This window comes from Drosophila guanche, unplaced genomic scaffold (genome assembly GCF_900245975.1).
Source record: "Drosophila guanche unplaced genomic scaffold, DGUA_6, whole genome shotgun sequence".
Taxonomy (NCBI): domain Eukaryota; kingdom Metazoa; phylum Arthropoda; class Insecta; order Diptera; family Drosophilidae; genus Drosophila; species Drosophila guanche.
In genome coordinates, this window is record NW_022995747.1 from 4189891 (window position 1) to 4214225 (window position 24335).

The window sequence follows — 24335 nt, forward strand, 5'->3', positions numbered from 1 at the left end:
TCCCTTTCTTTATTCGTAATATGTTCTGAAGTTCTTAGATGAGAATGCTCGTGTGTGTGTGAGTGTGTATGTATGTTTTTTGGAGTTCAAAGGGATTGGGGGTACGTGGATAGTACTCGTATTGCTTTAAAACTAAGTGTTTGAGTGAGTGAGTGAGTGTGAGGGGTGCCCTCGCCGAGCCGTTTAAAATGTTGTAACTAAATTAATATACAATATGCATACATTTAGGCGGCACTTGGCTTAGCGGGCGAGCATTCGTTCGCTTCAGTTAGTTGGTATTTTCGAATTTATTGCCTTTTCATTAGAATTGTTAAAAATTATTATAAACAATGTTATACAGTTTGCATTTACATAATTACACAATACAATTAAATTTACTCGTAATAATATATTCAAAAATATATATACTATATAATATGTATGCTTTTGTTTTTGTTTAGATTTATTGTTTCCCCATCAAATATCAAATTTCATATTCTAGCTACATGGACATGTGGCGTAATCAACCAATAATTGCTCAAATAAATATTACTCATCCGCTCATAATATTGGAGTAAGTTGTGTTTTGCTTTGTTTCCTACACAGATCAAATAGGAGGATAATTGTATCGCAAAAAGGCCAATGAACGAGTCATACATATATGAGAAGCATATGTGTGCTATGTACGATTATGTATGATATATGTACGAAATTGTTTATGACAATGATAGCTAAATGTGCTCCTCTTATCCTCTCTCATCGCTTTATTGTTACTTTTCTTCAGTTGTTTTCGTGTGTGGTGCGTGTGTGTGGTGTAATGTGTGTGGTGTGTGTGTAGCGAAATTGTTCAATAATTTATAATTTATTTTTATCATTTATAATGATAGCATAGGTAATGATGTAAGTATTGTATATCAATTCTCGTAATTATAATCTATGTGTAAAGCGATTCGCTCTCACGTTCATAAACGATCGTTCAGCAGAATCTTTGGCCAAACGAATCCAAATCGAATTGCTAAATGCCAATATCTCTGTTGAACGACCATTCAGATTACATAGTACATAAAACCATCTCATACAGTTAACAAATTCGATTACAAATTGGGTTCGTATTTGTAGTCTTAATCATCTCAATGTGATCTTCCGCTTAGCCTTAAGATCCGGCACTTGGAATCATTCGATCGGTAAAGTAGGATATATGTATTGGCAGATTTTTGTTTTTTTTTTTTGTTGAGTGGGTGCCGCACGGCACGGCACGGCACAGCCGGAACCCGTGAGTGTGTGTGTGTGTGATTGGGTGGGTGGGTGTGTGGTTGGAGCCTCTCTATACCGCTCCCGCTCCCTGCTGCATGAGTGCTGATTATGCGAGTGTGTGGTGCGGTGTGGTGTAGTGTGGCAGCTTGGCATATTCGGAGTATTCTATATTCATGGGTATTGCATCACTGCTTCATCTCTGAATGAGAGAGAGATAGAAAAACTGTTAAATGCATTTTAGATCTTCCATTTTGGGCATGTGGAACTTACCAACTGCCAACTAGAGGCGGATACGGATGTGTATGTGGTGTTTGTCTTTTGTTTTGCAGTGTTGATATGATCGAAATCAAGAGCGAAACGAAAAGTAATTAAGCGAATTTCTTCTCCTTTCTGCAAGTGTAGAATGAAAACCAAAATTAACAATCAACAAACAAAGAATGTTCTGAAATGTTCGATATACAGATGTGGAGCCAAACTAGACACTGACGAGTAAGCAATAAAACATTGAGATATTTGTAGCCTATAGCTTGCTCACATTCAAGACGGGTTTTAGCTAGTAGGAGGAGTACTGATCGGGTCATTTTCAGAGAGAAGCACCTTCGTTGGACTGCTGTCCGCGGATCGCTAGCCTCCAGGCAAGAGGCAACTACTCGTTTAAAGGCTTTTGGAATGGTAGAAATGCCGCCAGAGCACGCTACAGCAGCAGAAGACATCGAGCCATCTGTAAGATTGAAGAATTCTTCCATTTGGGTTCTGTTTTTTCTTGTGTTTGTTTTAACTGGCATTAATTGAACGGAACGTAACGAGCGGGCTGGGGTAACAACGTATGGTAACGAGTAACGCATTTCTTTTTAGGAGTCCATAAAATGTTCGGTTCGGTTAGCATGACTCTCATTGTATGGTACATCAGTGTTTGTGTTGTGTTATGGGTGTATAAATGTGGGTCTACAATCAATCAATCAACCAGGATAACCAGCGAATAGAGTGTGTGTGTGTGTAGTGATTCCAGGGATATTCTTATCATACAAGCTTTGATTGGCTTCGTTCTACTTAAAATTGTATCTCTATCTGCTTGATGTGGTGTGCAAATTGCTTGTAAAACTCTTGTAATATTTCTGTAATCTCATCATCTATGGTAAGTGTATGTATGTTGTATATATCGTATGCTTTTAGCTTAGGTATAAACGCATAAACGTCTGCTACTAATGAACCACATTTGTGTTTTGTTATTTAAATATATTGTTCTTCATTTCTTTTATTTTCTAAATCTATGTATATTTTCTATATAGTTTGCATGTATAACGCCAAAAGTTCGGGGTTTATAGCTACGAGTGCTACCAAAAAACATTAGTTCTCTATAGTTAACTATGCGCATCTTGACTTTCGGTTTCAATCGGGATATCTTTTTGATGAATCTTTTGAATTTTCACAGCATTTGTGGTGTATGGGTTGTGGGGTTGTTGCTCTCAAAATAAATCCACATAACAACTAATTATATTAGGGGATTATGTTTATGTTCACATGGTTTTAATTGCCTAAACGCAACGCTCAAGTCTGAATTCTGTATTATTGTTATAGTTAAAAACTATTCAAAATTAAAGCTTGTACAGGGCACACACAGGTGGTCTCAGGGATGATCCAAGATGGTACATATGATGGGACCACAATGAAAGGCAAGGCAAAAACTCAAAAGCGAATTGAAATAAACGCACAACACGAAATATACAATTTATATTTACAGCCACAGAAAAAAATTAAAGGAATGTGAATACAGTGCAGTCACGCCAGCAACATAAGAAAACACCGCAGCAAACACAGTCCCAGAACAGCCGATTCCAAAGCAAATTGGACGGCACTGAGAACCGGGGATATCTGCTGGGGTAGGTGGAACGAACAACACAAGTAACAAAACAAAACAAAATAGGGGAGAAAACAGAAACAGAAACAGTAACGGATCGAAGCGAACGCTTTAAACCACACAAGCTGAGAAAACTCCCATTACGCGTCAGCCAATGTCCTGCTGGACATTGCCGCCGGAGGATGAGGAGCTGCTGCCGCTAGCACGTGGTTGCTGACTGTACCTGTTCGATGACTGTTGCTGCCGTTGCTCCTTCTGCTGTTGCTCCTGAATGTTAATACTTGGCGTAGTGGTGGGCGTGCAGCTGGTGCCCACAGGGAATGTGTCAGCTTCTTCGTCAAGGATTGCCTGCGCCGGCTGCTGCGCCTGCAGCTCCAATTGCTGCTGATCGGCCAGCATTTTGGCGCTGAGTATGCTCACATACGTGCGGTAACGACGAAGCTGTAGGATAAAATAAATATTCGAATTTACACACACACGATGAGGCACGGCACGGGGCTCACTTCATATTGCAAATAGCTCTCCTTTTCCTTGTAGTTCTGCAGTGGCAATCCTTTGCTGGGTATCGGGCCCTTCTTGTGCTCGTTGAGCTCCTGCTCTAGCTGCGCCAGCTGCACCTCGTGCGACTCCAACTGCTCCTTCTGCAATGCAAAGAAAATATATTCCATGAGATATGGTTCCCTTGATAGGTTTCTATCCCCATTCAGATACTTGCCACCAATAGTTTGGTCTGCTTGCTGGGCAAGAGTGGTCGCTGGAATCGCTTCTGGCTGCCCACACCGCCCTCCAGTGGTGGCGCCGAAATGGCCGCGCACACATAGTTGATCGTTTCGACCCACGAGTGGAGCTCCTTGGAGTCGCTTGTCTGGAAGAGATACTCGGCCTGATCGGACGTCTGCAGACGGAACACATGTTGCTTCTTGGTGTAATCATTGGCCTTGGTGGCCAGGGCGTGATGTATTCGTATTGCATTGTGCAGATTGTCGGACATCTGTGGAAAACAAAATAAATTAAAAGAGTCCCATGACTCTGATCACTTCTACTCACTTGACTCTTACGAAAACCATGCTCATCCTTATGCAAATATAGTACAAGATCACGCAGCGTGCAGTAGAACATCTTCCAGGAGCGTTTACCAAAGGGAGCTGCGTGTGGAAAAAGAGAGTTTTAGGTCATCAAATTCTATTATAGTTCAATTTGTAAATCCTCACTCTTTTTGTAGCTGCTATCGTAGCAGCATTTGCGCATCACATAGCCCTTCTTGTACTCCACCGCGGTGGCCAGTTCGGGTGCATCCAGGAAGGGATTCTGTCCAACATTTCCCAGTGCATTGTTGGCAGTGCGCTGCTGCAGATCACCCGCATCGTCATCTCTGCAAGAAGCAATCCTATTTAATGCATATCCTTTTAATAAAGAGATGGTTTGTACTTACAGAGCCCATTCCAGCGGCTTCGTTTTGATGGCCTGATACAATAACTTGAGTATATCCTTGGGAAAGTTCTCGCCATCGTTGAGATCTGCCAGATTGTCGACAAATTCCGCACAGCTCATCTTGCGATTCATATTCTGGCCATGCAGATCCGTGTTCAGCAGCATAATGGCACAGGTCAGTGTGTGCACCGCATCCTGAGAGTTGAATGTACCCGGATTGCAGTCCAGAAAACGCTTCGAGAAGTGCACTAGGACCCGCTCTCGCTCCTGGGTCTCGCCGGACAGCGAGAACTGTTGCAGGAACTCGCGCAGTGACTGATCCAACGACTTTTTCTCGAAAGTGAAATGCTTTAGATACTCATCGGCGACCGCCCTGCTAAAGTCGTTGCTGAAACGAAATCCAAAATGAGTCAAACGATTCTCTAAAGGATCTGTGGCACTCACTTCTTGCTGAGGTGTCGGGAGACGTCGCTTTTCTTGAAACCATCGAGAGAATACAGTCTTTTGGCCAGGCGTATGGCCGAGGGCATGTCTACAGCCTTGGGCGAGTAATGGTAGGAGTGCAGCGATTCCACATCGCTGCCATCATCGGAAACGGGTGGGGACGCGTCTCGCACACCGTGCGCCCCTGCCCCCGCACCCGACGACATCGTTGTATGCGGCTGCTCATCCGCCAGCGTGACCACATCGTCATCGGACCGAGCCGCACTGCCACCGCCGTTGTTGTCCATTCCTCGCACTTGGATGACCACCTTGTGCTCCGACTGATCTCTGTCCCTTTCCCGAGTCTGCTGCTGCTGGGCACGCAGCTGCTGTTTGAGCTGCTGGCGCTGCAGGGCGGCCCCATCCGAGACGAGTATGGTGGAGTCCGAGTCACTGGGATCGCTAAGTACCATGCCGCCTAGAATATCGCGAGAACTCAATAAGTTATCGTCGTCTTGGTAGTCGGGACTAGATATATTCGAAATGGCCTCTGAGACGCTCAAATCGTTGCCACAACCACTAGCACCACCACCACCGCCGCCAGCACCATTGCCAGCCCCTGGACAGGTTAGCAGACAGGGCATGCCAGTGGGCGGCTGCAAGAAGGCTTGTCCGCCATTTTCTCGATGCTGCTGCTGTTGGTCCACTGCCTGACCATTGCCACCTAGGGCACCCTTCGATCCCGATGAGGACATCACCGACGAGGACACCGATGTGGGGGAGGCCGGACTGCCTGCAGCCGAATGCTGCGGCGACGAACTAATGGAACTTGAATGTGAATTTGAATGCGATTGCTGACCGTAGAGTTGCTGCTGTTGTTGCTGATGATGTTGCTGCTGCTGCTGCTGTTGAAATATTAACTGTTGCTGCTGCTGTTGCTGGAGCTGTTGCTGCGCCTGCTGCTGTTGGATCTGCTGCAACTGATGTGGCTGCAGTGGTGCATTATAGGTCCACACAATCCGATCTCGATCCGATGCCTAGTTGGGGTTTGGTTGTATATAAAAAAACAAAGATTAGTAGTCGAATGTGTACTTTCAAGGAATGTAGTTTTAAGATTCGTTTTTGTTCGATTTCAATTAAGGTTTGAGGTTTTTTTTTTGATGGCTCTCGAATTTCCATTTTGACGTTGCCCAATCTCACTCTGATGAGAGTCCTAAACAATTGCAAAAGTGGCATTTGTTGTGTTTGAAGCGTTCTCTGTGTTATTTTTTCTTTTTCTTTTTTTTTTCGCTGTGTGTCCTGTGTCTGTGGTATGCGTATGCAGCAGGTGTACGACAAGTATTTGGTGTGTATGTGTGTGTGTGGATAGGTGTTTTGTTTCCTCATAGATCCACATACGATATAGAGTATGTTTTGCAAAACTTTTAGACTACTATCAATCAATTTCTACATATACAAAACTGTTCCAAGCGCAGGCAAAGAAATCAAAAATTCGCAACTTAAAAAAAGATCACACAGAGATCAAAATCAAAATGAGTCAAAGATCACAGTAATCGGCATGCCAACTATGCAACATGGCAACCTTTTTGCATAGGATATAGTTTAATTTGTTGCTGCAGTTTCCGCCGCTGATCATCTTCTTGTTAGTTCTCGCTGCAGTCGTTTCTATCGTTACAGTTGCTGTTGCCATACTGCTTTCGCACTCGCTCTCGATCTCGGCCTCGGTGCTCTCGCTGCTATTGTTGTTCCCTATTGCTGGTGTAGTTGTGGGACTGTTGTTGTTGCAGCTATTAAGCGGTTCACTTTCAATTTCATTCTCGTTCTCGTTGTTGTTCAACGCCGACGAGTTGTGGACAATGGTCGCCACCGACGAGACAGTGGTGGCCGTCGACTAGAAAGCTCACACGTTCATGGACAATAAATTGCGCATATGTCAAATTTGAGATAGTTGAGAGAGAGAGTCAAAATATGAGAAACAAGAGAGAACGGAGAACAGAGAAAACGAAAAGAAGAAAGATACACGAAACAAGAGAGTAAGATAGACAGAGTTGTTTAGTAGTAAGTAGGAAAGATTAAAGTAACGTGTGGCAATGAACGAGTAATGGAAGGTAGTAAGTGGGATAGGTACAAACGAATGGGAGTGTAATGGATAGGATATAAAAGTACCGAGTAATGAGTGAGAACTACCGGGAATAGGGTGGGGAATGCATATGGAATCGTATATGGAATATGATTTATAGAACAATGCAATGGTTTTACAGTCAAATATATACACACATACGACAACAGCTACAGTAACCAGAGTTAACGGCAAACTGAACTCTACAAAGCACTTCAAACGGTAGGGAGTTTCAACGGGTTGGCGAGGATTATACGGATTACTACATGATCGAGAGAGACAGAGAGACGCGGAACCGTATGTGTGTTATTTTTTTGGCAGGGTGGGGGAGCTGGGGAAGATCGATCTGGCGGAAAGTTCGACGTGGCACACTAGCGACGGTATTTCATCTATGGCCTATCGCCATCTATGGGCGGCTAGAGATCTATCCGGCGTTTGGAGGGGATGTGGTAGTACATGGTGCGCTCGACTTGACGCCTCACCTGCGAGTCCTCGGAGTCCTGACGCGTGTCCAGCAGCGTATTGAGTGAACTATTCACATCCTCATCAATGTCGATGGGTATCACAGCCGCAATGCCCTCGCGCTGGATCTGCTGCAGATGATCCTCGGACTTGCTGGTGCGGAAGCCGGCGGCATCACATTTGCGCACCACATGCCCATTGTGATGGCGTCGCACAACAACGACACCAGCGGCCCCGCTACTCGACTCTGGGGCCAAAGAGCTCGGCTCCGGGCTGGTGGGCACCGAATTGGCCGTCTCCTTGTCGATCAGAGGCGTCGACAGTGAAATGGGTGATGTTGGCACTGAGAAGGAGGTCTCGTCCTGCGAGGTATTGGCTGCGCCCAGGCCAACGCCCATTGGCATGCCGCCGCCCGCCTCGCTCTTTACCGTTGCGGACGAGGTGGAGCCCGAGGCAGAGTAGCCGGGCATACGAGCCGCACAATCGACAGCATCTCGATTGCGCAGCTGCTGCTGTCGCGTTGCCGCACGCTGCTTGAGGGCACGCAGTCGCTGCTTCGTAGAGCCGGAGCCCAGCGAATTTGTCGAGTAATCCTCGTCACCGGCATCGTTATCTTCCTCGTCGTAGGCATCATCATCATCATCGTCGTCCTCGACCAGACACTGCCGATCGCTGTCATCCTCATCGCCGCGTCCCATCCCGCTCTGGTACGTCTCTATGTTGGTGATGTCGTAGTGGGTCTGATCCTCCTCGCGCTCCTCCTCCGCCTCTGCTTCCACCTCCTGCTCCTGCTCCTCGTCCAGCTCATCCTCGTTCTGGTAGTACTCGTATCGTTGCTGTTGCTGCTGCTGGCGATAGCGCTGCTGTTGTTGACGTTGTCGCTGGTGCTTGCTGTCCTCCTCCAGGACATATTCACCCTCCTCATCCCGCTCCAGCTCCTCGCACATCAACAGCGTGTCATTTGTGAGCGAATCCTTGCGGTTGTAGCTGTTGTTGATGCTGTCCCGCTGCTGCTGCTGGTGCTGCTGCTGCGGCAGCTGTTTGCGTTGCAGCTTCGCCTCACGCTTCACCGAATCCGAGCTGGTGTTGGTGGGTGAGTCCACCGAGGAAGAGGATGTGGGCGATGATTCGCCCGATGCTCGTGGCGCTAGGGCGCCATTGATCCGGGAATTGGGCAGACGAATCGGCGAATCCCTCAGACTGTCAACCTGCAAAGGAATTTGTGGGTTTTAGGTAAGAGAAATCTTGTACGTGTTTCGTTCCATTACTCACTTTCTTGGCCTGGGTCGTTAGGTGATTGCTGGTCTGTGGTGTCCTGGACAGATTCAAGATCAAATCACCCGTCATCATGTAAGCCTCAAAGCGTGGCGCCTTCGCCGGCTGCGGTGGCGCCGAGTTCGGTTCTGGCTCCCTGTCTGTGTTCGGCTCTCGCTCCGTAGAGATTCGCGGCCGGGCGACGGGACTGCCGCTGTAGCTGTTCGAGTGCTGCAACGATTGCGGTGGCAGCTGGGAGTTGTGTGCACTTCCGTTACCGTTCCCGTTGCCGTTACCGTTCGATGCCTTTGTGGGTATCTGGGAGGATCGTGGCCGCTTGTTCTGTGGCGAATGCAGCACGGGCACGGGCTTGGGCGCTGGGCACTTTCGCGCCTGTGGAATGCGTGAGGGTCGGTGCGTCGGCGAGGTGGCGTCCGAGCCCGTAGGCGATGTTGGTGCTGCACTAGTGGTGATGGTTGATGTCGTCTGAACGGTGGTCTCCACCACTTTTATCTTGGTGGAGCTGGCCGAAGAGTTGCGGCTGTGTGTGTGGGTGGTCGTTGTGGTGGATCCACTGGCCAGCAGCGGCGAGGAGTTCTGCCGCAGCGATGGCAAGTGTGTGGGCGACTTGAAGCGCAGTCCGCTGGCTGCTGGAGAAGATCCCTTGCTGTTGTTCGGACGATGGTTGGGCGAGGAATTAGCGCTGTGGCTGCTGTTGTAGTCGTAGATGTTGGGAGATTCAATATCTACATAGTGTGGACTCTGTGTGTTGGCCAGCTGCTCTTTAATGCGTGCCTTAAGCTTGGGATCTAATGGGAGATGATTAGAGCATTATTAGATTTATTTCTATAGACATTTCTTGAGGTTCCATTTACCTCGCTTCAGCTCCAAGGTCACCAACTGTTCCGACAGACGCAGGCATTTGAGAACTATACCAAAAAGATAAAGAAAACATTCGTTATTTGCTGCTGTTTCCTGAAAGATGTTTCTTTATGCTATAACTTACCTTCCTTCGTTGTATAGCGATGGACATCGGTTCCGTTGACTTTGAGGATGACATCCCCGGCTTCAACCTGCAAAAATATATGTATGGTGGTCTCGTTAGTTCCGACCGTAATCGAATCACTCGACAACAAAAGGTCTTATTGATTTTCTCTTTTTGGGTTTTCGGTTTTTTGAGCGACGCCGTCTGTCTGCCCATCCAGCAAACACTATGGCTGTGTCGACTGTCCGCACTTGTAAACTATTTTTAATTTTCTTCTCGATGGGCCTTCAACGTAACGCAAGAGTGAACAGAAAGAACAACAACAGAAAAGAACAAAAAAAAAACAGCAATGGCAACAAGGAAAATAGAAAAATAACATGAAATCACAACGTGGGCCTCCTCCCGTCTATTTCCACTACCACCGGCAACAACATTGGCGCCTTATTTACTTGCTGACGTAGAAGCGAACGATGGAATGAGCGTCTCCGGAGGAGACGTCACACTCAGTGTCCGTGGCGGAATGGCACGAGTGCGCGTCGTACGCTAATATGCTCCACCACATGGATTATTCAATAAATGCTGAAACCTCCTAGCATAGAGAGGAACCAAAATACGACACGCGCCAGGCGCCATCTTCTTCGTCATGCAAAATGCATCAGCAGCAGCGGCAGGTACACAGCAGCATTACTTTTATTGCATAATTAGTTTTTCCTGCTTCCCTCACTTGTGTATTATATTTATTATTAATGTTTTTTTTGGGAGTAAAGCGTTGGCCGCCTCCTCGGGCTCTCGAGGGTTTGTTTCCACTTGGCAGCCGAGATGGCAAAGGGGCCGCAATTTAAAACTAAAAGTCTCACTAATTTATGCGCTATGCTCTCCAAAGTTCGTTTACAATAAGACCGAGGAGGGACGGAGAGACGGAGCGAAGGCGTCAGCTGAGCATGAAGCGAGAGCACGTTCAGTCTGCACGACAGAGCAACCGGCTGCACAACCAAAAATGAGAGAGAGAGAGAGAGAGAGAGAGAGAGCGCCCAAGAGAACTAATGCAAAGAGACGCGGATTCTGTGTTCTTGTGGGAGGTGGAAATGCAATTCAATTAAAACTGTGTTTAATTAAATTGCTTCCCAAAAAAGTGCTTTATATAACCAACCCCAAGGTTACATCCCATGGGAAAGGACAGAAATGAAAAGAAAGTGGATTTGGGGGATTAAAGGAATTTCTAGCCAAAAGAAAGTCTCAAATCCGTAATGCAAATTTTATGTTTCCCCTTTCAAGACACTTCCACTATCAGACGGTGGATTGACAGCATCTCAGCATGGGAGTACCAGCGCGCACTCATCTCCTCCTGCACTCACAAAACATGTTTCTACGATAACAAGCTACGATTAATGACTTACAGCAAAGGTGAAGGCTCTCTCTCTCTCTCTTCTCCTTCCCTCACCATCATCTTCATCGGATATTCGATTAGGCAGTTTACAAACACAAACACAATGCAGCAGCAGGTGCACACTTCTCCCCTCTCCGCTAGTCTAGTCGTATGCTCATGCAAATCAGCACACACACACGAATACACTTCTTTGGCATTTCACTTTCACGCGCCAGAGCAGAGGCAGGCGCAAGCAGTCAAGCAAGCAGGAGAGTCAACCAGCAGAGCAGGCAGAAACCCGGTTTAAAGTTAAATCAATCAGTTACACTCGATTGCAGCAGGCAGGTCCAACCCCTCCCCTCCCCACCCCCTCACCAACCCACCACACATATACCTCTACCTTCCTCACTTCACCCTTGGATGCAACGCTCGCAGCACAAATTTAAATTGGTTTGAATTGATTTGTTTTCCAATGCCACTTTGAAGAGTGTTTTTTTCGTGCACTTCCTACGGCACATTCCCATCTCTCATCTTCGATTTGTTTGTTATCTGCGAGAGACATTTCGCTCGCACACCGTATTGGGACTTACGGCACTTTAAGGGCGTTGCCAGATGCAGGAAAAGTGCATATGCACTGGACGAGGGTTGACAGAACTGGACATTAAGTTAACCCTGGAAATACATAACTCGGAAAACAAAAAGAAAACAAGACACACATTTATTTGTTCTAGGCAAACATTAACTCAACATTAAAGCAAATAACGGAAATCTTATCAGTTTTCTCTCCTTCCTAATACCACAATAATCTCTTGGGAATCACATTTTAACCCATTGACAACCTCATACTCTTTTCGATTTGAGTAATTTTAGCATTCTATTTTCATACTCGACTATCAATTAATGAGCACTTGAATCAGCAATTAATGTCCAATTATATGGTTGCTCCGTTTGTTATTTCGGAAGTGTTGCACAAAAGATACAATATTTAATGTGTATATATATAGTGTGTCCATATATAGATTTATGTTCAATGACGTTTTATTGACACATCGCCACCGACTTGTTCCAATATCAATTAACAATAGCAACAATCGAACGCCCACTCACTAATATGTATAGCGGGTAAACAAGGCAATTGATTGACTGACTCTACGAGTACGATTACGAGTACGAGTATTGGTGGCGACGACCTATTCAAGTACAGACCCCTGTGCCTGTGCACTACCTTCACCGTTATAAGTCGAGGTAGATGTCGATGTGAATGTTTTTGTTGCTGCAGAGTCGTTGACAGGCTGCAGTAATAGAAAAACCCACTAACCTCCTTTGCTGCTGGGCAGAAAAATCAATGTTAGGCGCAGATAAACCCAAGCCCCCAACGCCTCCATAGGCGTTGGGCAAAAAAATAAGAAACGAAAAATATGTAGAGTCGCAGAGGCGGCAGGTGGAACGACATTCGAGTTGTAGACTTATGGCTCACTCAACTAAACAAGCTCTCTTATTGGACTAATGGTTATGCCATTTCTTTGCAATTTGCACTCTCGTGTCATTTTGAAACTGTGATAGACAGTGTCCTAATAATGGGACAGTGGCTAGTGTCCTGTGTCAACCATTTATCAGGCGGCACATCAATCACAACACACTCGGTATTTGGGGTTAAAATAAGTGACATTTAGTGCTGATTTTATCGGTTGATTGGAATAGTGATGGCACAAAAGATCATCGAAATAGAATAGGCAATATATTTTAATGATTTTCTGTATAAAACACTACATTCCAAATGAATTTATACTTTCTCCTTTAGGAAATGTGAGAATCAAAGTCATTCGTATATTCATAATTGAAAAAAAATTCGTACAACCCTCAGAATTACAATGTAATTCTATAGTAATAGTCTTTCACAAACAGCATTTCCTCTATTGTTCCCTTGTTTGATTGATATTCATATCATTTTTCAACCCTGGTCGATAACGAACACACACACAAACACAACTATACAGCCCCCCTCCTTTCTGCACTGGTTTATTGTTGTTTTATTCAATATTCCAACGACCTTGCCGGCCTGGCTCCCCCACATTTATTGTGGATTTCCCTTCATATTTGCGCACGCCGTCGAAAAAAAAAAACAAGAAATAAAAGAGAATCAAATTAGCATGGAATGAATGGTTTATTTCATTATCGTTCTGCTCTCTCTCTCCATCTCTCGAGTGGTTGAGGCTGATGATTGTGTAATCGCGGGAATCGGAAGTCACTGAAACGGTGATGTTATCGCTGCGATGCGTCCGTCCCTTCCCCCCACTAACACTTAACAATGTCAAACAAAGAGGGGAGAGGTAGGGTGGGTGCTGCTATGTAGCGTTGCGACGGCCTGGAATCTGACCTATTGTGATACCTAATAATGTGCGAAATGCCACAGAAACTAGCGGCGACTGTTGACTGGCTGTTGATTGAGTGATTCCATGGGATGCCCCCACTAGACAGGAGCTGGAATCGGAAATTGCTTTCGCACTTACCGCCATTTGAGAAACCTTCTTCCCACATGTTCTCTATCATCAACTTACTCTCTATCACTCTCTCTCTCTCTCTGTAACTAATATAGAGCAAGTTGTTCCTGTCAATAATTGGAGCCAAGCTTTCAATTTGTTGCCCTCCTACATTTCAATTTGTGGGAAACTCAATGAAGAAACCATGTATCAAGTCACTCATCTGCCAATTCATCTCTTTAATTAAATTTGCACTCGCTTATTTAGCAGAATCAAGGCAAACTATCGATTGCGCAACAAGACTAGTTTCTTGGCCACACAAAATTGGCAATAATTTAAGATATTCTTCCCTCTTCTTCCTATATTCAAAATTTCGAAATAAATTGAAATTAGCACAAAACATGCACGAAAATGTCAGGAAATTGCCTATATTTACCATATTTTCCAAACAAACAATAAAAACAGCGAAAATGTTTTGTTGCTGGCGATGTTTGCAAAACGCATAAAACTGATTGCAACAGGAACAAACTGAAGAGAATGGTATTGCGAATACAAATATTAAACTAACACAAGGAAAATAGAGAGACTGTAAAGATTCAAACTTGTATTTTATTTTCTAATCAAAGCAAGAATATTTATAGTTTGCCACATAAATACCCACATATACCCACATGTACCCCCTCTAATAATGGGGGGTTTACAAAATAGAGCCAGGCAGCAGCAAAAACATCAAGAAATGTTTTCGCAAACAAGTTGGCCAACGATACACACAAAAGTTGTGTATGTATTGCAGCGCATTCTAGGATTCGAGCGGCTTTCTGTTTTTGTTTGCTTTTTTGGACTTTTATTTTAAACAGTCGACAGAAACAAAAACAATGGGGCATATGCCTAGAAGCAGGGTTTATTTTTGCTATTGATTTGCATTTGCATATGCACTTGCCTTGGCTGTTGCTGTTGTTGTCTGTTGAAATTTCTGTGCGCATTTCGTTGCACTGCTGCGAATGTGGGCCACAAAAACGTAACAGAGAGCAAATTCCAAGCCGGCCGGCCGGCAGGCCACTTTGCATCTAATTGAGGAGAGCCCACTCTGAGCGGATAAGGCAGCAGAAGAGCCAGATAAAAGCAGCACCTCCGGTAGTCAAGGGATGTTGGGTTGAGATGAGAAGAGGGTTGCCATTCAATTTGCAGACAAACTTTCAGGGGGCAACGCTTGTGGAGATGCACCGTTGTTGCTTTTGTTAATTTTATTTTTATACTCTTGCACAGAGTTATTTATCAACTCGAAAGGAATGGGAGTGTTACTGTCTTTCGCTGTATGTGCCTAAATCAGCTATGCAAATGCTTCCCTAATGGGCATGTATTTCATTTACAAGAGTATTCAAACCTTCGGTCGGACCCAAAAGCATAGCTTCTGTTTTGGTCGTTTATCTTCGGTAATGCTTGGACGCACACACGAACGGGCCGGCCAGCCAGCGAGCGAGTCAGAGCGGGCACAAACAACGCCAAATATAAATGCTTTGGATTTAGCGCAAAGTTTACTGCTTCGGTAGCACAACACTACGCTTTCTACTACACTTTTTGCATGCCTGCTGAGTGCCTTATGCACTTATTGTTCTTATTATTTCTTTGATTGTTGCTGGAGTTGCCCCACTGCTCTGCCTCTGCTGTTGCTGCTGCTTATGCTGCTCGCTGTGCCGTGGCGTGCAACGAACCGCAGCGATGGAGCCGCGCAGCGTGCACACAGGGTACACCTCAGGGTCTCTACCGCCACTCAAGAAAAAGAAATGGCAGAGAGGATAGAGAGAGAAAAGGGGAAAGAGGGAAAAAGAGAAGAAAAGCCAACTTAATAAACGCGTGCACAATTTTTCATACTGTTGTAATTCAATTAAAGCGAATTTACTCTACTTTTTTGCACTTTTGACTTCAACTGAACCGAACGAGAAAAAAAAGGTCAGTAGAAAGGGCAGGGAGAAAGGAACCTTTCAAAAGAGAAATGTAAGTCAAAAGCAAAAGAACTCGCTTGACATTTCATTTATTTTAAAAGAATTCTTCTAAGGCTGTAGACTGTTTTTTTCCTTGCTACTCTCTGTGCTTTTCAGAGCTTGAAGTTTGCCGTCTATGAACTCTGATGTGACGTTTCCTTTAACGTTTCTATTGTCATTACCCAAAATTTTCCAGGCGATAGACTTCCACCCCGTTCATCGTTGTCCCAGCGTGTGATCGGTATTAGACGGCGGGGGCATTCTACATTCTAGAAAATCAATAAATAGCTTGGAGACACATTTTTCCATGTTTCTCTACTTCTGTTGTCTGTGTGCCATGTCGGTGGCAATTAATTTGTTCCCTCCAACAGCAGGCGTAGCCGAGAGCCAACAAAAGTCGTTTGTCATTTCCAGTTAACGAGTAATTAAGCAAAACGTTAGAATTTTGCAACAGAAGCAGAGGCAAACCGAACAGAAGAGACCACACCACACCACAAGACCAGAAAACACAAGAGAACAAAAGAAGCTCTGGGGAAATGGTTGGAGAAATAAATGCGAAAAAGTCCGGGCAGGCGAAATGGGTTTGGCCACACATTCGTTTTATTAAAAGTTTTGTTTCTGAAGAAGAAAGGAAGACGAGAGGAAACAGAATGTAGCACTCTCTTTCGCAATAGAAAATTTAATAAGTATGGTGGGAAGAGACTAATGGATACCCAATTATCTGTTTTCGTATTTAGTTTTCAGCATACAAAGTATTAGGAGTCTGGGTGTAGATCCTGATTAATTTTGTACATATATATATTAGGATATATTTTTTTATATTTTTCAGCATATGTATACTCTTTAACATTTTGAGTACCGGGTACTCAGCAAGCAGCTGAAATCAAAGTAGATCCAAGACAAGGATAGCATGAGAGGGACAGCCAAATATCTACAAAGTGCTGTTGGAACTGCAAAGATTAATGACAAAACAAACACATGTGTAGTGAAATTTTGAAAATAACTATATTAAAAAGATTCTAGATGATAATTGATCATGTGTACTGAGCGTGGAAAACATACAGAAATACTGTGTTTTTTTTAAGAAAAATAAATAAAAATTGTAATCCTGTATATTCCTATAGATTAATCAATTGCAAATCAAAATATCTTTCAAGAATACCATAACATAAAAAATGACCACATCACTTAGGATTACTTTATTCGTGCAATTAAGCAACAATTTGCCATTCACCGTCTGCCGTCTGTCACCCCCTCCCCCTTAGGAAAACAGACACTAGCCATGACAGAAAGACGTTTGTCACTCTGGAATCTCCAGTTGGAGAAGCACTGAAAAGGCAAACAAACGAGACACAACAGCAATAGGGAAGGGAAGAAGCAGCAGAAGAGAGAGCAGCAGAGTCCAAACTGCAGTCTGGGCGACAGAGAAAAAGAAAGAAGGCGACAACCGATGACAGCATGGACAAACACAACAACACAAGTACACACCCTCAGAGACCGCGTATGTGTCATTTGTGTGCGTGTGTGTATGCATTCATTGAAAAATAAAATTGTCCCGCAACCAGAATGACGGCATATAAATAAAATACACAACATCAGAAGGTTTCGACTCGTTAATACTCACTAAGGAATGGGATTAGCTGTATCTTGGATACTACAAGTATTCGGAAGAGATCGCTTTGATGCCCACACAGATTAATTGAGAAATTTATGATGGAGGCAAGCTATCTACAATTAAGATATTCTTCCCAAATTTGATGCACGCGGGAAATCATCTCAATTGGATAATTATTAAATACCGTAGGGGAAGAACACCAACAAGAAAGTATCATAGACAATAAAACGTAGGTACCCAGTACCCTTTATTCGATCATTGCTCTCTTCTTATAACAAAGCGCATAGTTAATGGCTGCATGTATCCACCATTAAATAAAAGACATAAAATGTCCACATTGTACGATGTGTAAGGGGTACCCCGAGTGCTGCGCGACACTTGCTTGGCCACACAAAAGTAAAGACAACAAGCGAGAGGAGATAGGAGATAGAAGACAAAGTAAAACCCCAACAGCAAAACAACAATAACAATATAACAACAAGTTGTAAAGCGAAAGCGATAAGAAATCGAAAAAGTGCGTGCCAGTGCATACTTGCGTGTGTCTGCGAGTGTGTTTGCTGCTGCTGCACAAGGTATATTCAGAAGAAGGCGCATGCCTGTGGATGAGTGCGGGATATACGACCTTGCTTGCCACACCTTATATGAAATATAGCTTCCCACTGCAGTTCACTGCCTCTGCCCGCCGACAATTACCTTCCAGGCAGCGCAACAGCAGCGCCTGGCTGCTTTCCTTCTCTTTCTCTGACATACCTGGGGACATTGATTCGTTTTTGTGGATTGCATGGAATTACTTAATAATTTAAACAATTTAAAATTCCAAGCGCGTTTTTTGCACTCTGCTGTTTGTTTGTTTGTCGGAGAATGATTTTTCTGAAAAGCCAAAACCCGATTCGAAGGAGCCAGAGAACTCTGTTTTCATGTCATCGTGTGGACTGTTGCCACGTCCGATAATTATAAAGTGTACCCGGTCCTTCCGTCTGTGTGTGTGTGTGTGTGTGGAAGAGTTTTATTTTTAGAAGAAAATAAATGTTTTCCTTGCATTGCTTTTTATAGCGCTGCATTTGCATTTGCATTTTGTTTTGACTCGACTCCCTGTTTACATTGTTTTGCATTTCATTTGGATTTAAAGTTGCCCCGCGACAAATTAATAATATTTCAAATGACCAGCACGTAAAGTTAATTCCATACTTTTTACAACAAAAGCCTTTGGGGGGGCGGTCATTAATCTGCTGCTGACTTTTTCGGAGGAGGAAGGCACCTCGTAGATAAATGAATATTCTCGGAAGTTGCAGTCAGATTTGTTTACTTTTTATTGCATCAACAAGATTAGTTTGATGTTACACCCATTCGAATTTTTAAGATAAGACCGTTAATCTTTATTCTTGCATCTGATACATGAAACGGGAAAACTTTATGAATCATTTGTAGAGTTGCGTCAAACGCTATCTAATCCACTATCAAATACGAAAGCAAGGCAAATTTTGGGACTCATCCTTCCCATGAAATGTTTATGATCAGATTTTGGTTGAAATTGTCAAGATATGCTAAACGACCACTCAGTTTTCGCTTTTTCACTTGGTAGTAGACTAATATAAACATTCTATTGAGATACTCATTGCACGATTTATCTTAAATTGTATTCCCTTCAACTGCTTAATTTTTCTAGCCAAAAGTCTTTATTTTTTCGTTACGAAATAGATTTTGAAACTTTTTAAATTTGAAAATCATGACCAAGGAGAGTTTACCTATCAGGGAGCATGTACTAAATTTGCTTTGACTTATATCACCCATCATTTGTAGGGTATCATTAAACACAGAAACTGATTCCCCCGTCCAGATGAATTGTTTGCGTTACTTTGTTTTTCTGGGTTTACTTTTGCACCCCGCTCCAAACATTTGCGATTCGATGACATTAAACGGTAAAACAAAACCAAAAACTGATACGAGAGAGCGAGAGAGGTTCTATACTTTTTTTTGCGAGTGTTTGTTGGCGTGAATGGATCTTTGTATCTGCTTGGCATCCCTATTCCTCCTCGCCAATTAAGACGAGCTTAGGGAGAGCGCGACGATGACATCACATAGGAAGAACCACATTTTTTGTTGCTTTGCAAATTAAAATGCTTTTCACATACGCAGACAAGCAGCCAGACAGACAGAAAGACAGATAGACAGCATAAAAAGGAGGAAAATATTCTTATCAAGAGGCAGAGGGCACACAAATGGGCGCGCCGTGTCCATCATCCCATTCCAGGCCTTGGACAGCGGCAGGGACAATTGGGGGCAAGACATAAAGGAAAATGTTGCAATGCCAAAAGTGAACCCAACGGGGAGTAGGAGTAGGAGTGGGAGAGTTTTGTGAGTAGGTCGAGGGGCTACTGCTTGGTGGTTGATGAAGTCATTGCTTCGCTCTTTTACGGGACAGAGAGTACGCCACTGGCAAGGAGGAGAGCAGGAGAGTTTTGTCCCAGACGGGTATGTGGCCAGTGACACACACCCATGATTTGGCTAGGGTCTATGGGGAGGGGAGTGGTTGTCCTGAATGGGAGTCATTCACTTACCGATCCGCAATCGGCTGCCGGCGAATTCTCCACAATGTCGTAGATGACATGTGGCGGTCCAGTTGATCCAAGCAGCGAAAATCCGAAACCGGAATGCTGTTCGCTGCGCCGCAGCACCACTTTCAATTCCTCGGTCATTGCGCCCCGTCCGTCGTCCGTCTCCGCCTTCAGCCACCAAAAAAGATGCCGCTCCCTGTGCGTGTGCTGTGATGTTGCTGCTCCTGCTGCTGTTTCAATGTGCTGGTGCGGGTGCCTGGTATGCTGCTTGGCTTACACTTATGTTTATAACTTTTTTCATATATATTTAATTTGCGTTTGGCTTAATTTTCGTTCGTTTTGGGCTTGGCCAACACACTGCAGCCGCTGCTGCCTCTGCCGCCACTTCAACACTTCATTTACACACAGTACAGCACAGACACAAAACGCACTCACAACACGCACACACACTCATCACTCTCACTCACACTCACGACACAATTACTGCTTTAAAATCGACTCCATATCGGATTTTGTTTATCATTTTTGTTATATTGTTTGATTGCACTTTTGCTTACGGCTGGGCTGGGCGCAGATGTAGCTATCTCCTTTAAACGCAAATTTCCAACGGCCACCGCATCACGAAAACTTGTTTAATTTTTTCTTTTCTTCGTTTTTCTCTTCTTTTTCTGTTAGACTTTTCGCCGCCGCCGCAGTGCTGCGTGTCGCTGCCACGGATCACAGTGGTTCAACCGCACATTCTAGCGCGTTTGCGTGTGGCTGTTATTAGTAACATTTCCGTTTTTCTACATTACCAACATTAATGGTGATTAATTCATTTATTTCCCAATTAAAATCGGACGGCGATCCGCGAAGTTGTTTTTAGCGTGTGACAGTGTGACCGCGGAATTATCAGTGAAATATACCGTCAGTGCCTCGTAAATATACCAAAATATACCAATGCATCTTCATAATATACCGTAGTCTTAAATCAGATTCCTCGATTTTGATGTTCTTTTTGATATTACTATTTTGCAAAGACTTTTTACACTGAAACAATAACTTAACCCGATTGAACAATTAATTTGGCTTATTATAAATTCAAATTACTATTCGATTGTATACTTTATGACCTTAAATTTTACAAATTTGTATATGAATTTTTCATTAAAATCACCCTTTTAAGGGATCTTTCTGTTCAGTATGTAAATGTATGTAAGTTATTAAAAGAGACACGTGTATATAAACTGATAACACTGAATATTATTTAAAAATAGCGCGCGCAACAAAAGAGGAAACCGATGGACACCGATGGATTGCCATCCGCCGTCTTAGGGTCCAGCCTTTCTGACGCCCAAAAACGTGGTAGTTGCCTCAAAAATCCATACCCCTGTCAATATAACTTCGGACTCTGTTGCTGGTGATGCCATCGAAAACAGCATCCAGCATCCAGTTGCAAATGATTTTCCGGTTTATGTTACATTTTTATGTGATGGATCTGCAGTCTCTCCCAGCCCCTCAGCTCCCGCACTGAGACTTTTAGGAGTAGCTCCACTAGCTCGCTTTTCTGAAGTACCACTCACAGCAGTGGTCCCCCGCAAAATAAACAATCTTTGTCTCTCGTCTTAAACCAGAAGCCACACCGGATGATGTCAAACTACATCTAAGCACTTATCTCAAATCGCCGCCTGAAGACTTTATTATTACTAAATTTAATTTTACACATAAGCGTAATATATCATCATTCAAAATTCTTCTTTCCGATTCTCTTGTATCCAAAGCATTGAAACCGTCTGTATGGCCTGATCATTCTATTCATGCATGAATTCAATCTGTTTTTGAACGACCTGCCTCAGTTGCATTAATGTATGCTGATTTACACTAGTTTTTGTTTATTGCACTTAATAACTTAAAAGAACCACCCATATATATAACTATATTTAATCTTGGGCCGGTGAAAGTAACTAACTACAATCACAGCACATCTCCCAATGGTATTTTACAATCGGAATATCTTCATAATTTGTGCACATGAATTAATTATGAATTCGATTTGATACATCTTCCCATCTATCAACCCCGCCAGTGAATATTCCAAATTATGACATCAAATTCCACTTTGGTTCTGTGGACAGGGGCTGGAACTACGGACAGTAGCTCGAAATCAATCTGCCGCATCAGCCTAAAGGCGCGTGCAATTGCGCGACTTTAAGATAAATCTCCGACACAGTTTTACGACCATCGGAGATATTCAAATTTTATACCAACGCCGCCCCCGCCCACAAGCGGCACAAAGCACTTGACTCATGCACACCGCCACATGCGCAGTGCCCTAGGCGAGCACTTCCGTTTCTGACCGGAGTCGGATCGTCTGGATCGTTTCGGGTTTGTTTTGACAAGAGATCCATAGACTAAGCAAACACAGGGCAGGGGATTGTGGGTGTCATAACCGCTCAAAACTATAAAAGAAAAGAGAACGCAGAGCGTAGAGCGCACGCGACTACTAGGGGTGGAGTGGGGGAGGTTCTGTCTTGGTGTTGTGTGTCCAGATGTTGCGGACAATTATCATATCAGCAGCACATCATTTACAGTTAAGTGAAAAAGCAGATTGAGCCGCGATCGAAAGAGAGAGACTTCCTTAATAAGCAGCTCCCTTGGCTCCGAGCGCATCAGTATTACGTAGACTCTAGCCGCGAAAGGAACCAGAACCAGCATGACGAACTCCAACTCCATGGATTGTGAGACCTGCTATTATGTGGATATTAGCAAGTCGTGGCTCAGCCAGACCCAAGGCTATACGGACTACAGCTATGGCTATGGTCAGAGCTATAATCAAGGATACATTGAAATGGATGCCAATTGGTCGTCGTCCAACGATACAGACGAGCTGGAACAGCACAGGTCGTCCCCCGCCAGGCAGGAAGAGCCAGTCCGAAAGTCCAGTCCCAAGCCCAGGGCAGCCACCTCGCAGCGCAAGGAGCGCACGGCATTCACCAAGTCGCAGCTCAAGGAGTTGGAGAGCGAATTCTGCTTCTCAAACTACCTGACGCGCCTGAGACGGTACGAGATCGCTGTGGCCCTAGAACTGACGGAGCGGCAGGTGAAAGTCTGGTTCCAGAATCGTCGCATGAAGTGCAAACGCATCAAGCTGGAGGGAGCAGGAGGAGGAGCTATAGGAGCCACCAAGACGCACTGCTAGTTTGTACAGGGACATATTTTTAACACAACTTCTCTTACAAATGTTCGCTTACTAAGTAATTAGAGTAAAATGTAGTTTACGATTATTTCTTCAACTTCTTGGATTTGACCTTCTGCAGGGGCTTGGCCAGTTTCTTGGCTGCGGCCAGCTGCAGCTTCTGTGTGACGGCATTTTTGGCGGCCTTCGGTGCCGGAGCGGGCTTCTTCTTTTGCACACCGCCAGAGCCAGGTTTGCGCTTCAGTTTGTCCTCCAGTTTGTTTTTCTTCTGCGACTTTTTGGGCGGCGGTGGGAGATCGTCCTCTTCGTCGCTTTCATCAGAATCATCGCTGGCCTCGTCACTCTCTTCATTCTCCAGCTCAAGATCGGAATCATCTTCGGAGGCTTCCACGTAGTCTTCGTCATCAGAGTCCTCATCGATGGTGGTGCCCAGCAAGTCTTCTATGCGAACCTCCTTCTCTTTTTTCTGCTTCTTGCTAGACTTTGCAGCCTCACTGGTGGATGGTGCAGCGGCTTCTGGCGATTCCTTGGACTTCTTGACTGGCTCCACCAGTAGAGTCGAGAAATCAATTCCCAGATGCTTGTACTTCTTTTGCAACTTCTTGACTTTGCCAAGATTGGAAACGGTGCGTTTCTGGCAGGCAGCTTCGCTCCAATTGTTTTGCTTCTTTACGCTGTTTTGTGTTCGCTTGGTGATCTCCGAAACGTAGATTTCTTTGCCAGCCTGAAGAACATTGGATTAATTACAGGATCTATTTTCTATCCCTCTGCTCGCCTTACCTTATTTTTCACCTTCTTCACGGAGGTCTTGAAATAGTCAAATTTCTGATTTTCGGGCGGAATGTACGACGCCTTTACCACTTTCTGGAACATAAGATAGTTGTCCATGGTGTCGGCAGCCACCTTGGCCACCTCCGGATACTCAAACTCGACAAAGGCAAATCCCTTGCTGTTACCAGAGAGTGGCGAACGGGCCAGCCGGACACGCATGACTCGACCGAATTGCTTGAAATACTGTCGCAATTGCTGCTCAAAGAAACCGTGCGGCAAGTGCTTGATGAACACAATGCCGCGCTCCTTGCGCTCCTTCTGGTCCTCTGGCTTGGCCTTCGGCAACTTTTTCTTAATCTGAAATGGAAGTGGAGGCACGTTTACAGTTAGCAGGCGGCAGCCATTGAGAATGTTGTTGCTCTTACCTGTCCGGAGACTACAGTTTTGCGCGGCTCTGGCTTTTTTGTGGGAGAAGCCTGCTTGGCTATTTGCTGAGGCTTCGGCTTCTTTACCGGTGCCATATTTGGATATCTTCAACAATTAAAACCCAAAATTAAATGAAATAAATGAAACTATTTTTCCGCACGTGGAGAGAGGAGTTATCGATAGAATATACCGTACAGTCC

At 44.4% G+C, this 24335-nt stretch overlaps 3 protein-coding genes across 10 annotated transcripts; 1 reads left to right on the forward strand and 2 right to left on the reverse strand.

Moving 5' to 3' along the window:
• Window positions 1-12: 12 nt before the first annotated feature.
• Window positions 13-20654, reverse strand: LOC117583650 (putative uncharacterized protein DDB_G0293878). Of its 8 annotated transcripts, none has more exons than XR_004573804.1 (15): window positions 19767-20654; window positions 9787-9853; window positions 9656-9709; window positions 8799-9589; window positions 7547-8734; window positions 6528-6836; window positions 4967-5982; window positions 4524-4910; window positions 4303-4463; window positions 4139-4236; window positions 3807-4082; window positions 3595-3732; window positions 3315-3532; window positions 1504-1954; window positions 13-1432 (listed from the first exon to the last, which is right to left on the reverse strand). XR_004573804.1 is itself a non-coding variant. In XM_034272107.1 (15 exons), the coding sequence occupies exons 1-15, from the start codon at window positions 19902-19904 to the stop codon at window positions 2988-2990; spliced, it is 4581 nt and encodes a 1526-aa protein (XP_034127998.1). In that variant the 5' UTR covers window positions 19905-20654; the 3' UTR covers window positions 1997-2987. The 8 variants fall into 8 exon arrangements, 5 of the variants coding, with proteins under 5 accessions (XP_034127996.1, XP_034127998.1, XP_034127995.1 ...); XR_004573806.1 differs by lacking the exon at window positions 6528-6836 and having other exon boundaries at window positions 4967-5423; window positions 5805-5982; window positions 19767-19904; XR_004573805.1 differs by lacking the exon at window positions 13-1432 and having other exon boundaries at window positions 1504-1623; window positions 1769-1954.
• A 1748-nt stretch (window positions 20655-22402) lies between these two features.
• Window positions 22403-23025, forward strand: LOC117583381 (homeobox protein MOX-1). The gene has a single exon (XM_034271666.1). It carries the CDS (start codon window positions 22456-22458, stop codon window positions 22939-22941), a length of 486 nt encoding a protein of 161 aa, XP_034127557.1. The 5' UTR covers window positions 22403-22455; the 3' UTR covers window positions 22942-23025.
• On the reverse strand, window positions 22939-24323 carry LOC117583380 (MKI67 FHA domain-interacting nucleolar phosphoprotein). The gene is made up of 3 exons (XM_034271664.1): window positions 24135-24323; window positions 23719-24066; window positions 22939-23662 (listed from the first exon to the last, which is right to left on the reverse strand). Exons 1-3 carry the CDS (start codon window positions 24228-24230, stop codon window positions 23024-23026), a joined length of 1083 nt encoding a protein of 360 aa, XP_034127555.1. The 5' UTR covers window positions 24231-24323; the 3' UTR covers window positions 22939-23023.
• Between the last annotated feature and the right edge of the window lie 12 nt (window positions 24324-24335).